The sequence below is a fragment of the Lolium rigidum genome, chromosome 4 (assembly GCF_022539505.1).
Source record: "Lolium rigidum isolate FL_2022 chromosome 4, APGP_CSIRO_Lrig_0.1, whole genome shotgun sequence".
NCBI classification, from domain to species: Eukaryota; Viridiplantae; Streptophyta; class Magnoliopsida; order Poales; family Poaceae; genus Lolium; species Lolium rigidum.
Window position 1 is genome coordinate 112,377,150 of NC_061511.1, and position 14,320 is coordinate 112,391,469.

The 14,320-nt window shown below is 41.2% G+C and overlaps 1 protein-coding gene and 1 long non-coding RNA gene across 2 annotated transcripts in view; both read right to left on the minus strand.

The window, feature by feature from the left end:
- Positions 1-2,162: 2,162 nt before the first annotated feature.
- The window catches only part of LOC124708824, a 129,112-nt gene continuing 116,954 nt past the window's right edge, over positions 2,163-14,320 (minus strand). Inside the window, exon 4 of the mRNA XM_047240475.1 lies at positions 2,163-2,311. Coding sequence (XP_047096431.1) covers positions 2,292-2,311 — 20 coding nt within the window. The 3' untranslated portion in view covers positions 2,163-2,291. The remainder of the gene's footprint in view (positions 2,312-14,320) is intronic.
- On the minus strand, positions 3,149-4,417 carry LOC124708825. The gene is made up of 3 exons (XR_007005348.1): positions 4,240-4,417; positions 3,920-4,152; positions 3,149-3,203 (listed from the first exon to the last, which is right to left on the minus strand). It is a non-coding gene; the product is annotated as an uncharacterized LOC124708825 (long non-coding RNA).

Genomic DNA, 14,320 nt, shown 5'->3' on the forward strand with positions numbered 1-14,320 from the left:
GCCGATCAAAATCTATGGCTGGTTGGGTGACATTCGGAGCATTAAGTTTAGGGTTTACTGTTATTTCAGATTTAGGTTTTCATCAGAAATGTTATATCATTTTTTTACCATTTCGTTTCATTCAGATAGTCATAAAATATTCTCTGTTCTACTGTTGTATTAAATCGTGCACATCAATTTTGTGAATCTGCAATATAGTTGATCTTCAAATCGATTCTTGAAGGATACCGTGTTCAAGAAAGTTATGGACTTGTTTTTCTTCTTGCAATTGAATAAACATCTCGCACTGGAAAAAATATGGCACCCGAAGTTTGTTATAGCGACAGATACTATGCGGTTAGCTTCTGTAAAATTTATGTAGAGTTTCGATTGTCAAAATTGATGTTAGTTATTTTCCATGGCCTGGTGAGCTTTAACTACAATATCCTTTGGTCTTGCAGTTTTTCCATCAAGTTTCATTGTCTACTACTTCGGCATATTCAGGGATGAACAAATGTATACAAGCGGAGAGTTTAATTATGCTGAAACAGATGATTATACGTTCAGAACTGGAGTCAAACTTGGAGTGATAGGATGCTAAATGAGGTCCAGCTCTCATACTGTCATCTTTAAGATTTCAGTGAATTCCATAGATAAACTTGACCTATCAATATGACTATAGCAGATATTAAGAGATATTTCTTACAGAGCTCAAGCAGAGTACTGAACTCACATAACTCTACGCAACGGTGTACAACTATGTGCAATAGCTTTTGTTCCGATGAAACCAACCAGATGTGGTATCCATTAGATAAAAACAATGTTATAACCAACTTCATAAGAATGATAAATTTAATCCTAACAATTACACTTTTAGTTCAGTATTCCAGTCCAGCTCACTGGTTTCATATGGTAACTGAAACATCTGTTATAAATCGTAGTGAAGTCGTCTTCCTTCTGACAACAATGTTTCACGAGTGGATTTAAAAAAAAAAAGATCTTGCAATTTCTTAAAAGTGAAAATACATGCCAACCACAGTGAGGCAACCATTGCTCTTTAATTTGGAAGTGGTTAATATCCTGTGGAGGGAGATCGGTTTGCTTCATGGTAAAATTGCTATGGTCCTTTCTTTTAATTGATTGCTTATTCTTATATGCCACTGAATATTTGTGACGTCGACTTGTTTCATTCAGTTCTGTGTTTCGTTCAGATCATACTTAAACTTTGTAACCACACAAGATTACTTATGTAATATACTCTGATGGCATATGTGTCATTGTTGTAGTGCAGGCTGCATGTGAGAGGCCATCTGAGGCCAGTGCTCACCTTCCCCGTCTCGAGCGGATAGGGCTGCTTCTCCACTTGCATACTGCAAGTTGGACAGGAGGCAGTCCACCGTCCATGATTATATGTAGGTGTTGTATATTTTACTTGGTAATGTGTTGCAAAATATATGGATATAATAGAACTGATTGGCTGCCATATGTTTCTGTAGTGCTTCATGAGAGGTAGTAAATGGAGATATCAGTTCAAAATTATTTTACCGAGTTTCTTGCGCTTCTCCATGTCTTCTATGATGGTGGGTTGCTGATTTATTTGATTGCACGTCCTATTATTATGGTAATGAAAAAAGAAATCCTTCAGATGCATCGTTGGGGGAATTCCCTCCGATGTTATATTATCATAATTTCTTCAAGAGCACACACATTTTTCAGAAAAAGGGTTCAACGCGAATTATGATTAGTCAAGAAAAGGAACAGCATGAGACAGAAAAAGATGAGCTATTGTCCCAACATAACATGATACAAAGATGGGAAGACATAACTATGTGAGGTAGAGGGTGTGTAAATGAAACAAGAATGGATTGCTAAACTGAGAGTTCTCCTTATTTTATATCAAATTATATACGTATTTTCAGAGTTGATTGATTCCTGGATGGAAATGATAAAAAGAAAGCCCACACTTCCTTATAAGTAACAAGAGCTTCAGCCCTTAAATTTGTACTTGAACTAAACATAGAGCCAATAATTAACTTGATACCTGAAGCGACACAACCTGGATACAGATTGAATCTCAGTGCTTTTCTGTGCTAGTCCCATGGATCAATCGCTAGCACACACAGTTCGATGAATAATCAGAATAGCAAATGCGTCAATTATTACAACGTATGATCCATAGTATAATTATTACAAAGCGCATAGCTCAAGGCTAGCTGAAAATAACATAGTTCAAGCAGCAAATAAATAAACGAAGAGCTCCATCACGCCACAGGCGAACATGTTGGGTGTAAGCTCGCAACCTACGGTATTCCTTACTCGTCTTCAGAATAACCTGCAACATAAAAGTGTTGCAGCCCCGAAGGGTCATTACACTTGGAATGGAAATGGCAAGATGTCACTATGGTGGCTTTTTCTGGCGCCTATCACTACATGATATTTGGCAGGTGGAGTTCATAATTGCGTAAAGCCAGTTTTATTTTCCCTACTCTCAAAACATTTCTTAAAACATAGTATTTCAATAAGACTAATTACTACCCACAATCCACCTTGTGCATTAATTTCAGAAATTCGACTGACGAGATTATCCAACAGTTTCAAGCTCTAGTTGCTCATAGTTGTCCGTAACCGGGAACACGGCTAAGTACTTAGATTTGACACTCTCGAGAGGATGTACACATTCCCCACATGACCTAGTCTATTCTTCTTCCATGATGCGCATTTTGCTTCATGGACAGATGTCGACTAGGACAAGACCTTTCAGAAGCAATACCTCAACCACACCTACCACCCTCTGTACATTGGGTCGAGTTCTCGCAACCTACTCAATCTAGCCAGAGCCCATATAGCATGTGGTTGTACTGGAAGCTACCAAAACAAGAAAACCGAGCTAATCTCTTTGTTCCTGGGTGGCCAACCTCAAGTGTGATGCACACGGTGCTGTCATAGAAATGACCTCGGTGCAACCACTCAACATAAACCAAGCATTACCAATTACCATCCAGGGATGTATTAATTTGACTTGGTTGTTTTCATTAAGAGAATAAAACATTTATCTCTCGCAATCTCTCCACTTTGATACTATCCCAGGGCCAGCAATTTGAAATCATTATGCACATAAAACAACTACCAATGCATAGAAAACAGTAGGATAATGAGTTTGTGACACTTGCCTTGGTCGGTGTTCAGACAGTCGTCGCAATCGCACTCGTTGTAATCCGGGGAATCTAACGCAAGCAAAATAATTCACAATCAAACACCAAACAACACAAACAGGTAAACACATAATAAAATAATGCATGCATGCTCTGGAACTGAATTTGTTAACAAACCTTTTTATAAACAATGCAATAGAGGTTTCAAATAGTCATTTAACCAAAAACAAAGTATCTATGTGTAAAAATAGTTTCTAATATCATTTGCAGGCATACTGGTGGATAGGTAAATTCAGTATATGCTATTTGGCGTTGGAATCATATTAAAATAGTTTACTGAATTTAAAATATACTAAAGATGCTATATACACTATTTTAAATTGGAAAAATCGCAGGTTTCGTAAAAATACAAACTAACAGTACCAAAATGTTCCTCTCATTTTTCTGAATTCAACGATATATTATTTGTTCAATTCCGAGTTACAAAACTTTAATTATGAATTTTACAAGATTTAACCTTTCGCGGACTTTTAATAATTTTGTACGAAAAGTTGTCAGAAAAAATTTCTCGGATGGAGAAACCTTCTACACGAAAGTTGCAGGGAACTTAATTTCGAACTCAAAGCAAAAAAAGAAACGTCTAAAACCGAGCTCTAGATTCATTGTTATGAATTTTCAAAGTCTTTATAGACGAACAAGCTAGCACCATCTACAGAGCTGATGGGTGATCAGTACATGCGGGAGGTAAGAAAAATAAAGAAATCGTGACGAGGCAGGGTTGGCTGTACCGGCTCTACGTACTGCTACGAACGATACTGGGGTGTGGTGGAGGACGACGAAGGAGACGGACGCAGTGCTGTTTTCCTCCGACTCTGCAGGTGACGGCGAGGTGCGGCTTCACGGGATGATTTCGTTGACGTACCCTTCAGCGATCTGCTAGTTCCGATCAGCGGCGGTTCCTGGTTGAATTACTCTGTTTCCGGCGAAGCTCCGAGGGTCTCGTGTGTGTGTTCTTGTGGTTCTGCTGGTGGGGAAAAAAATTAAGAAGATGCGGTAGATTGATCTATGAACCTTGGACAGAGAAGGGAAGGGCGAGGGTTCCTGGAACCTCCTTCGAACTTGGTGGCGGGTGTACTCCGGCGAGAAATTTGCAGTACTCCGGCGAAAAGTTTGCGCAGCCTGGCGGCGTAAAAATTGGGGATTTTAGGGAGCAAAAACGGAGGAGATTATGAGGTATTTATGGAGCGATTTTCGTGGCAAAGGGGACACGAAATCGAACGGAATCAGGAGATTCATCCGGCTTCGTTTTGGAACAGAGTTTGTTTTAGATACGAAGCTATAGTCTGGCGGTTGGAGATGATTGCTGGGTCCCAGCTGTCAGGCAAGAAAAGAAAAATGAAAAGGCAAAGGGCACGTAGCTTGGTTGCCAGACTTGCCCCGCGTGTGGTCTCGCTCGCGAGCCCGCGTGTGGTTGGCTGGCCGTTTGGCCTGGCCGGCCGGCTTACCTTTTTTTTTTAATCTTTATTCCTTTCTCTTTCTGTTTTTCTGAATTTACTGAATTAACTACAGTTTATATAACTGACGCAAAATAAAAATACGAAAATTTGCAAATATTTCCAGTACAGTATCTGGACATAATGAGCACAGCTCCAATCCAGTAAAGCACTTGAATAATTATAATATGCATACGGATTTAAATCAACAAGGAGCAATACTAGCAGTATAAAACTTTTATGCAAGAAACATGTGAAGCATTTTCTAAAACTGAAACTTTGACATGCTTATATGATGCAATGCATGAATTTGAAAATGCACAGTTTTTAGGATGTTACAAACCTAACCCCCTTAAGATGAATCTCGCCCTCGGGATTCGGAGTGGCTAGCAAATAGGTGTGGGTGGTCTTCACGAAGATCATCTTCTCTCTCCCAAGTTGCTTCCTCCTCTGAATGATGATTCCACTGAACCTTGCAAAATCGGATCGTCTTGGTGCGAGTAAACCTCTCTGCTGTATCAAGAATCTTGACGGGCTTCTCCTCATATGTAAGATCACTTTCTAGTTGAACTTCATCCAATGGAATGGTGTCTCTCAACGGTGTGTCTGCCATCTCCGGATGACACTTCTTCAACTGGGATACATGAAACACGTTATGGTGCCTCTGGCAATTCTAGCTCATATGCAACCTCTCCTTTGCGTGATAGAATTTTATATGGTCCAATGAATCGCGGTGCTAACTTTTCTTTAATTCCAAACCTCTTAATGCCATGGAGCGGTGAAACTCTAAGGTATGCTCTATCTCCCACTTCATATGTAACCTCTCTACGCTTGGAATCCGCATAACTCTTCTGTCTCGATTGAGCTACCTTCAGCCTATCGCGAATGAGTCTAACTTTCTCCTCAGCTTCCTTGATCACATCAGGTCCAAAGAAGCTACGCTCTCCAACTCCATCCCATAACAATGGTGTTCTGCACTTCTTACCATACAATGCCTCAAACGGAGCCATCTCAATACTAGACTGATAACTATTGTTGTAGGAAAACTCCGCATATGGTAAATTCTCATCCCAACTAGATCCATAATCTAGAGCGCAAGCTCTAAGCATATCCTCCAAAACCTGATTTACTCTTTCTCGTTTGTCCATCGACCTCATGGATGAAAAGCTGTGCTAAACTCCAATCTGGTTCCAAGTGATTCATGCAATTTGCGCCTAAAAGTGAGAAGTGAATTGAGTACCTCTATCAGAAACAATTCCCTTCAGAACTCCATGCGAGCACACAATCCTGCTCATATAAATCTTGGCTAATTTGGCGCTTGTGTACGTGGTCTTTACTGGTATGAAGTGAGCTACTTTGGTCAAACGATCAACAACTACCCAAATTGAATCATACCCCGATCTAGTCTTGGGCAATCCTGTGATGAAATCCATACCAATTTTGTCCCACTTCCAATCGTGCATAGGCAACCGTCCGTAGCAATCCTCGCCGGTTTCGATGTTCGGCTTTCACTCGTTGCACACGTCACATAATGCAATGTACTCTGCGATCTCCCTTTTCATATTAGCCCACCAAAATCTCTCTCGCAGATCCATATACATCTTAGTGTTACCTGGATGAATAGAATATGGCGAATCATGAGCCTCCTGGAAAATCAACTTCCTAATCTCAGGATCGTTGGGCGCACATAAACGCTTCTCAAACCATAGTGTTCCTTGTTCATCCAAACGAAAACCTTCAGCTTTACCTTTCTCCATATTCTCTTTTATTTCACCCATCTCATCATCTCCCTTCTGAGCTTCTCTAATTCTATCTAGCAGCGTTGGCACCACCTCCATCGATTCTAGATATCCCTTTGGCACTATTTCCAACCTAAGATCTTTGAATAGTTCACATAAACCATTCACATAAACCTTGCGGCTCAATGCATCAGCTACAACATTAGCCTTTCCGGGGTGGTACTGCAAATCCATATCATAATCCTTTATCAATTCCAACCATCTCCTTTGTCTTGTTCAGCTCTTTCTGAGTAAATATGTACATCAAACTCTTGTGATCAGTAAACACCTCACAATGCTTTCCCATTAGATAATGCCTCCATACCTTGAGTGCATGCACGACGGATGCTAGCTCCAAGTCATGCGTTGGATAATTCCTCTCATGATGCTTAAGTTGGCGCGAGGCATATGAAACCACTCTTCCATCTTGCATCAATACACTACCAAGTCCTTGACGAGAGGCATCACAATATACTTGAAAATCCTTCTGAATATCAGGCAAACATAGAACAGGTGCACTTACTAGGCGTTGCTTCAATTCTTGAAAGCTGGCCTCGCACTCATCAGTCCAAGTGAATTTCTTCTCCTTCTTCAATAATTCAGTCATCGGTTTGGCAATCTTGGAGAAATTTTCTATGAATCTCCGGTAATATCCTGCAAGTCCCAGGAAACTCCGGATCTCCCCTGCATTTTTAGGCGACTCCCACTCAGTCACAGCTGCTACTTTACTTGGATCAACTGCAACTCCTTCTGCTGAAACAATGTGTCCAAGAAATCCAACTTCGTTCAACCAAAACTCACATTTGCTGAATTTAGCATACAACTTGTGTTCCCTAAGTTTCTCCATGATCAAACGCAAATGCTTCTCATGCTCATCTTCATCTTTAGAGTATATCAATATATCATCAATGAATACCACTACGAATTTATCCAAGTACTCCATGAATACCTTGTTCATCAAAGTCATAAAATATGCTGGAGCATTTGTTAGTCCAAATGGCATAACTGTATACTCATATAAACCATACCTAGTAGTGAACGCAGTCTTAGGTATATCCTGCTCTCGAATCTTCAATTGGAAATAACCCAATCGAAGATCGATCTTAGAGAACACCTTTGCTCCTTTCAATTGGTCAAACAAGTCATTGATATTGGGCAGCGGGTACTTATTCTTAATTGTCACCTCACTGAGAGAGCGAAAATCCATAACTAGTCTCTTAGTAGAATCCTTCTTCTCCACAAATAAAACAAAGCGCTCCCCAAGATGATGAACTAGGCCGAATAAAACCCTTTTGCAGTTGCTCCCTAAGCTGTTTCTTAAGTTCCTTTAATTCCTCTACATCCATCTTATACGGCCTCTTAGCTATAGGACCAGTTCCAGGCATTAATTCAATGAGAACTCAACATCTCTATCAGGTGGCATTCCTGGTAACTCCTCTGGAAACACATCCAGATAATCTCTCACTATGCGCACATCCTCTATGCTAACCCCTTAAGAGAATTGATGTTGGATCCCTTAAGCTCAAATGTGGACTTAAATCGAATGCGCTTCTTCTCCGGGGTTGTAAGCATTATTGCTCTATTAGCACAATCTATGACACCTTCATATTCCGTCATCCAATTCATGCCCAATATTATATCTAAGCCTTGTGACTCCAAAACAATCAGGCTAGTGGGGAAACTATGTGCTCCAATCTCTAAGGTTAAATGGGGACACCCATAGGTCGCAATCATCTCTCCCCCGGTGAGTTTATTTTAATAGGCATGTTTATGGTGCTAGTAGGTATCTTATTTCTATCCACAAATACCCTCGATATGAATGAATGTGATGCTCCAAGTATCAAATAGTACGAGTGCTGAAAAATTATTGAGCGATAAACGTACCAATCACGGCGTCCGGCTCCTCCTAGACTTCCTCCACGTTGACATGGTTGACATGTCCCTTCGAAACAGGGTTGGCTTCGCATTCACATCCTTCTTCTCTGGGCAATCATTAGCATAGTTCCCGGTCTTCCTGCATTTGAAGCACTCCACTTGGCTGATATCCCTGCCGGTGAAGTTGTTGGAACGGTTTCGGCCATTGCTATCTCCATTGTTGTGGCCATTACCTCTTCCAGAGTTGTGGTGGTGGCCATTTCCTCCTTTGTGCTGATGTCCATTCCCGCCATGGTGGTTGTGTCCACTGCCTCCATGCTTATGATGTCCAGAATTTCCATTACCATCATGGAATGTGCGGGTCCTCTGATGCGGCGCTGAGTTGTTGTGGTTATTGCTATGCTTCCTCTTGCGGTTCTCAACCTGCTTCTGCTTTCCCTCAAGAATTGTTGCTTTGTCCAACAAAGGTTCGAAAATCAGGAATATGCACAATGGACAATTGAACAAAGAAGATCATCATGCAAACCATCCAGGAATCTCTCCTTCCTCTTTGCATCGTATCCACATCTTCCGGTGCATAGCGCGCCAAGTTGCTGAACTCCTCTATGTACTCGGCCACAGTGGCGGTGGTTCTCGGCGCAGGTTTCGAACTCCCTTCTCTTCAAGGTCATAACTCCAGCTTGAAACATGAGCTGTGAGAAACCCTTCTTGAAACATTTCCCGTGTGATACCCAGCAATGGGGTGAGTTATCTGATAATTATCCCACCATGATGCAGCTGGTCCTTCAAGAAAGTGAGCAGCAAACCTCACCTTCTCAGCTTCAGTACATCCGACTGTCACTAGATCCTTGTCCACAGCACGCAGCCAGTCCAATGCTATCATTGGCTCATGTGCAGTAGAAAACTTGGCAGGCCTCAACCTCAGGAACCTTGTGAGCATATCTACCCCTGGAGGTGGATTATTGTTGTTGTTGTTGTGGTGGTTGTTGTTGTTCTAGTTCTGGTTCGCTATGAACTGATTCATTGTCTGCATGAGCTGTGCCTGTGCGTTGATCAGCAGTTGCACATCAGGATTGGGGTTGTTGTTCCCAGTGTTGTTGCCACCGGTCCGTGCACGTCGAGGAGGCATCTGTTGGTTCAGGAAAGGTAAGTATAGATAGATAGAAACTAAAGAAAACACTACCCATACTAATACACAACCATCACAGAACCAAACAATCATAGCAATTGGCATAACAACAAACAAGCAACGTTGAAAAACATGACAGATTCTGTCCAGATTTCGTCTATTGTAGAAACGGAATTTCCTGGGCATCCAAAACAGGTCGGAATCGAACGCCAATTTTTTTGTATGTACTACAGGAAATTCCGCATTTTTACAAAAATTTTCCATATTTTTCTGACGTTCCAGGAATTTATGAAAAATCGCGCAGTAAACAGTATCAGCAGAAAAACTGTAGCTCGCACAGACAACAACTTTTGGTAAAAACGAATTTAATACTGATTTATAAACCTCACGAAAATTCATCACAATCATAGTTTAGAGAAAAGCAAATCCTAAACTTAAACTTGTCATACCACATGTTTTGATATGACATAGATCTAATGCGATATCGATTTTCTAACGAAGACTAAATTGGTGGACAATCCTAATTAGAACTTGAAGCGCTTGATGTAGTCCGTGCTCTTCTGGCACCGACGCTTCTTTGGATGAGCATCCATGGCTGGTGGTTCATCCTCTTGAGGATCTTCATCATCACTTGAGACATAGATGATTACTTCCTCAGGGTCCTCTTCCTCTTCCTCATCATCTTCAGCGTTTGCGCCACCTTCGTCTCCACCATCATCTCCATCATCATCACTATCAGGGTCATCATCATCTTCATAATTTCAAATGAGTAATCCAACAGAGGTTTGACTTTTTAACTAAAGTGGGTAATGAACATCTACTATTTTGAATAGAGGAGAGCGAGACAAATGATAGATATAGAATTATGAGAAATGAAGAGCGAGAAGATAGAAGAGAAAATTAAATAAGTTTCCAGTTCCTATGGTCTTCCTAATCTACTCCATTTTGTAAGGTCACGAACCTACAGGCAACACAATGCTCTGATACCATCTGAAGCGACACAACCTGGATACAGATTGAATCTCTGTGCTAGTCCCTTGGATCATTCGCTTGCTGGAGATATGCCCAAGAGGCAATAATAAAATGGTTATTATAATATATCTTTGTGTTTATGATAATGTTTATATACCATGCTATAATTGTATTAAACAAAACATTGTTACATGTGTGTTATGTAAACAAACAATGAGTCCCTAGTAAGCCTCTTAACTAGCTTGTTGATTAATAGATGATTAGTTTCATAATCATGAACATTGGATGTTATTAATAACAAGGTTATATCATTATATGAATGATGTAATGGACACACCCAATTAAGCGTAGCATAAGATCACGTCATTAAGTTATTTGCTATAAGCTTTCGATACATAGTTACCTAGTCCTTATAACCATGAGATCATGTAAATCACTTATACTCGGAAAGGTACTTTGATTACATCAAACGCCACCGCGTAAATGGGTGGTTATAAAGGTGGGATTAAGTATCCGGAAACTATGAGTTGAGGCATATGGATCAACAATGGGATTTGTCCATTCCGATGACGGATAGATATACTCCGGGCCCTCTCGGTGGAATGTCGTCTAATGTATTGCAAGCATATGAATAAGTTCATAAGAGACCACATACCACGGTACGAGTAAAGAGTACTTGTCAGAGACGAGGTTGAACAAGGTATAGAGTGATACCGATGATCAAACCTCTGGACAAGTAAAATATCGCGTGACAAAGGGAATTGGTATCGTATGTGAATGGTTCATTCGATCACTAAGTCATCGTTGAATATGTGGGAGCCATTATGGATCTCCCGTATCCCGCTATTGGTTATTGGTCGGAGAGAGATCTCAACCATGTCTACATAGTTCGCGAACCGTAGGGTGACACACTTAAGGTTTGATGTTGTAATAGTAGAACTTGAATATGGAATGGAGTTCGAAGTATTGTTCGAAGTCTCGGATGGGATCCCGGACATCACGAGGAGTTCCGGAATGGTCCGGAGAATAAGATTCATATATAGGAAGTCATATTCCAAGTTTGGAAATGATCCGGTGCATTTATGGAAGGTTCTAGAAAAGTCCAGAAGAAATCACTAAGGAAGGAGGAGTCCCGAAGGGACTCCACCTCCCCATGGCCGGCCAACCCTGGAGGGGGGAGTCCAAGGTGGACTCCACCAAGGGGGCCGGCCACCCCCCTTCATGGAAGGGTGGGAATCCCACTTGGGTGGGAGTCCCACCTTGGGTAGGTTTCCCTACTACATGGAATGTTTTGGGTTCGGGTCTTATTCGAAGACTTGTAGTCCAACACTTGGGGTTCCACCTATATAATGAGGGGCATAGGGGAGGGGGCCGGCCACCACAAGCCAATAGCTTGGCCGCACCCCTAAGTGGCCGGCCACCCCCTCTCCCAAACCCTAGCCGCCCCTCTCCTCCACCTCTCCCGCACGCTTAGCGAAGCTCCGCCGGAGTTCTCCATCGCCACCGCCACCACGCCGTCGTGCTGCCGGATTCAAGGAGGAGCTACTACTTCCGCTGCCCGCTGGAACGGGGAGAAGGACGTCGTCTTCATCAACACCGAACGTGTGACCGAGTACGGAGGTGCTGCCCGATTGTGGCACCGGGATCAAGATCTTCTACGCGCTTTTGCAAGCGGCAAGTGATCGTCTACCGCAGCAACAAGAGCCTACTCTTGTAGGCTTTGGAAATCTTCAAGGGTGAGTCTTGATCATCCCCTCGTTGCTCCCGTCTTCTAGATTGCATCTTGGCTTGGATTGCGTTCTCGCGATAGGATTTTTTTTGTTTTCTATGCAACGAATCCCTACAGTGGTATCAGAGCCGTGTCTATGTATAGATGGTTGCACGAGTAGAACACAATTGTTTTGTGGGCGTTGATGCTTATGTTGTCTTTAGTTTGAGTACTTTGCATCTTTGTGACATAGTGGGATGAAGCGGCTCAGGCTAACTTTACATGACCGCGTTCATGAGATTTGCTCCACGCTCGACATGCAACTTGTATTGCATAAGTGGCTTTGCGGGTGTCTGTCTCTCCTACTATAGTGAAGATTCAATTTACTCTTCTATTGACAACACTAGTATCACCGTTGTGGTTCATGTTCGTAGGTAGATTAGATCTCACTCGAAAACCCTAAACCACGTAAAATATGCAAACCAAATTAGAGACGTCTAACTTGTTTTTGCAGGGTTTGGTGATGTGATATGGCCATGATGTGATGATGAATATGTATGAGATGATCATTATTGTATTGTGGCAACCGGCAGGAGCCTTATGGTTGTCTTTAAATTTCATGTTGAGTAGTATTTCAAAGTAGTTGTAATAGTTGCTACATGAGGTGAACAATCATGAAGACGGCGCCATGGACCTTGACGCTACACCGACGATGATGGAGATCATGCCCGTTGATGATGGAGATCATGTCCGTGCTTTGGAGATGAAGATCGAAGGCGCAAAGACTAAAGGGCCATATCATATCACATATGAATTGCATGTGATGTTAATCCTTTATGCATCTTATTTTGCTTAGAACGCGACGGTAGCATTATAAGATGATCCCTCACATTAATATCAAGATAATAAAGTGTTCTCCCTCGTATGCACCGTTGATATAGTTCGTCGTTTCGAAGCATCTCATGATGATCGGATGTGATAAACTCAACGTTCACATACAACGGGTGTAAGCCATGTTGCACACGCGGAATACTTGGGTTTGCTTGACGAGCCTAGCATGTACAGACATGGCCTCGGGACAACGGAAACCGAAAGGTTGAACACGAGTCATATGGATGATATGATCAACATGTTGATGTTCACCATTGAAGCTACATCATCTCACGTGATGATCGGTTTTGATGTAGTGGATTTGGATCGTGTACCACTTAACAACTATGAGGGATGTTGTATTAAGTGGGAGTTCATTAGTAATTAGATTAAAACATGAACTAATTATCATAAACATAGTCTCGAGTAGTATTTTGAATTAATTTTGTAGTATTGGCATCCGTTTTCTACCATGCGCTAGTCTTGTAATTGAGATAGAAATATCGTTAAAATCTGACAAGAAACTTTACGGACTGGTACCGTATTGTTAAAGAATCAAGAAATGATTAAGTCCTATTGCAAACTTTTAGTAAACCTCACATTGTTGATTCAAAGAGCTATGGTTTCAATTAGTACCTAAAGTTATCTTGTCTCCGTGAAACTTGAAGTAAGGAGCTGAAATTTTTTTTTTCAGAAATAATCAAGGTATGAGATATATGTGATATCTAAGACCTTATTGCAAGATGATAGAATATAATTTGGTGAGACTACATAAACTCATAAGTTTTATGGGAATGTACGAAGGTTGAAGACGCAAGGCGTCCCAATCCTCCAACTATTGGGGCACTAACGATATTCGCATATCCATGAAATGATCGTCCTTAGTATGCACCGCTGCTAAGACTCGTCGTTTCGAATACCGAGGTATAGATTCTACGTGTACATACAACGGGTGCAAGCCAGATTTGCACATGCGAATACCGAGAGTTAAACTTTACGAGCCTAGCATGTACATACATGGTCTCGGAAAGTCGTCATGAATTGATGGATAAAATTATGAGTGAAATTGTTCATCATATTACAAAGTTACTAATAGTGAAATCTGGAACACTTGTCATATGATGATCAACTTCAAAGTAAGAACCTCAAGGTTATTGGTATTTGACCAACAAACCTAGAAGTTATTGAAGGTGAAGTGTTTTCTGAATAATGAGGAAAGCTAAAAGAGAAACTACAAAGGATATTTTGGCAGAAAGAAAAGAAAAGACTAGAAAGTCTAGCTCAAGTGTATATAAATGATATACATGTTATGGTTGTATTCCTAGTTTGGTCACACAATAAAATTCTTGGGTATTAGTACCATA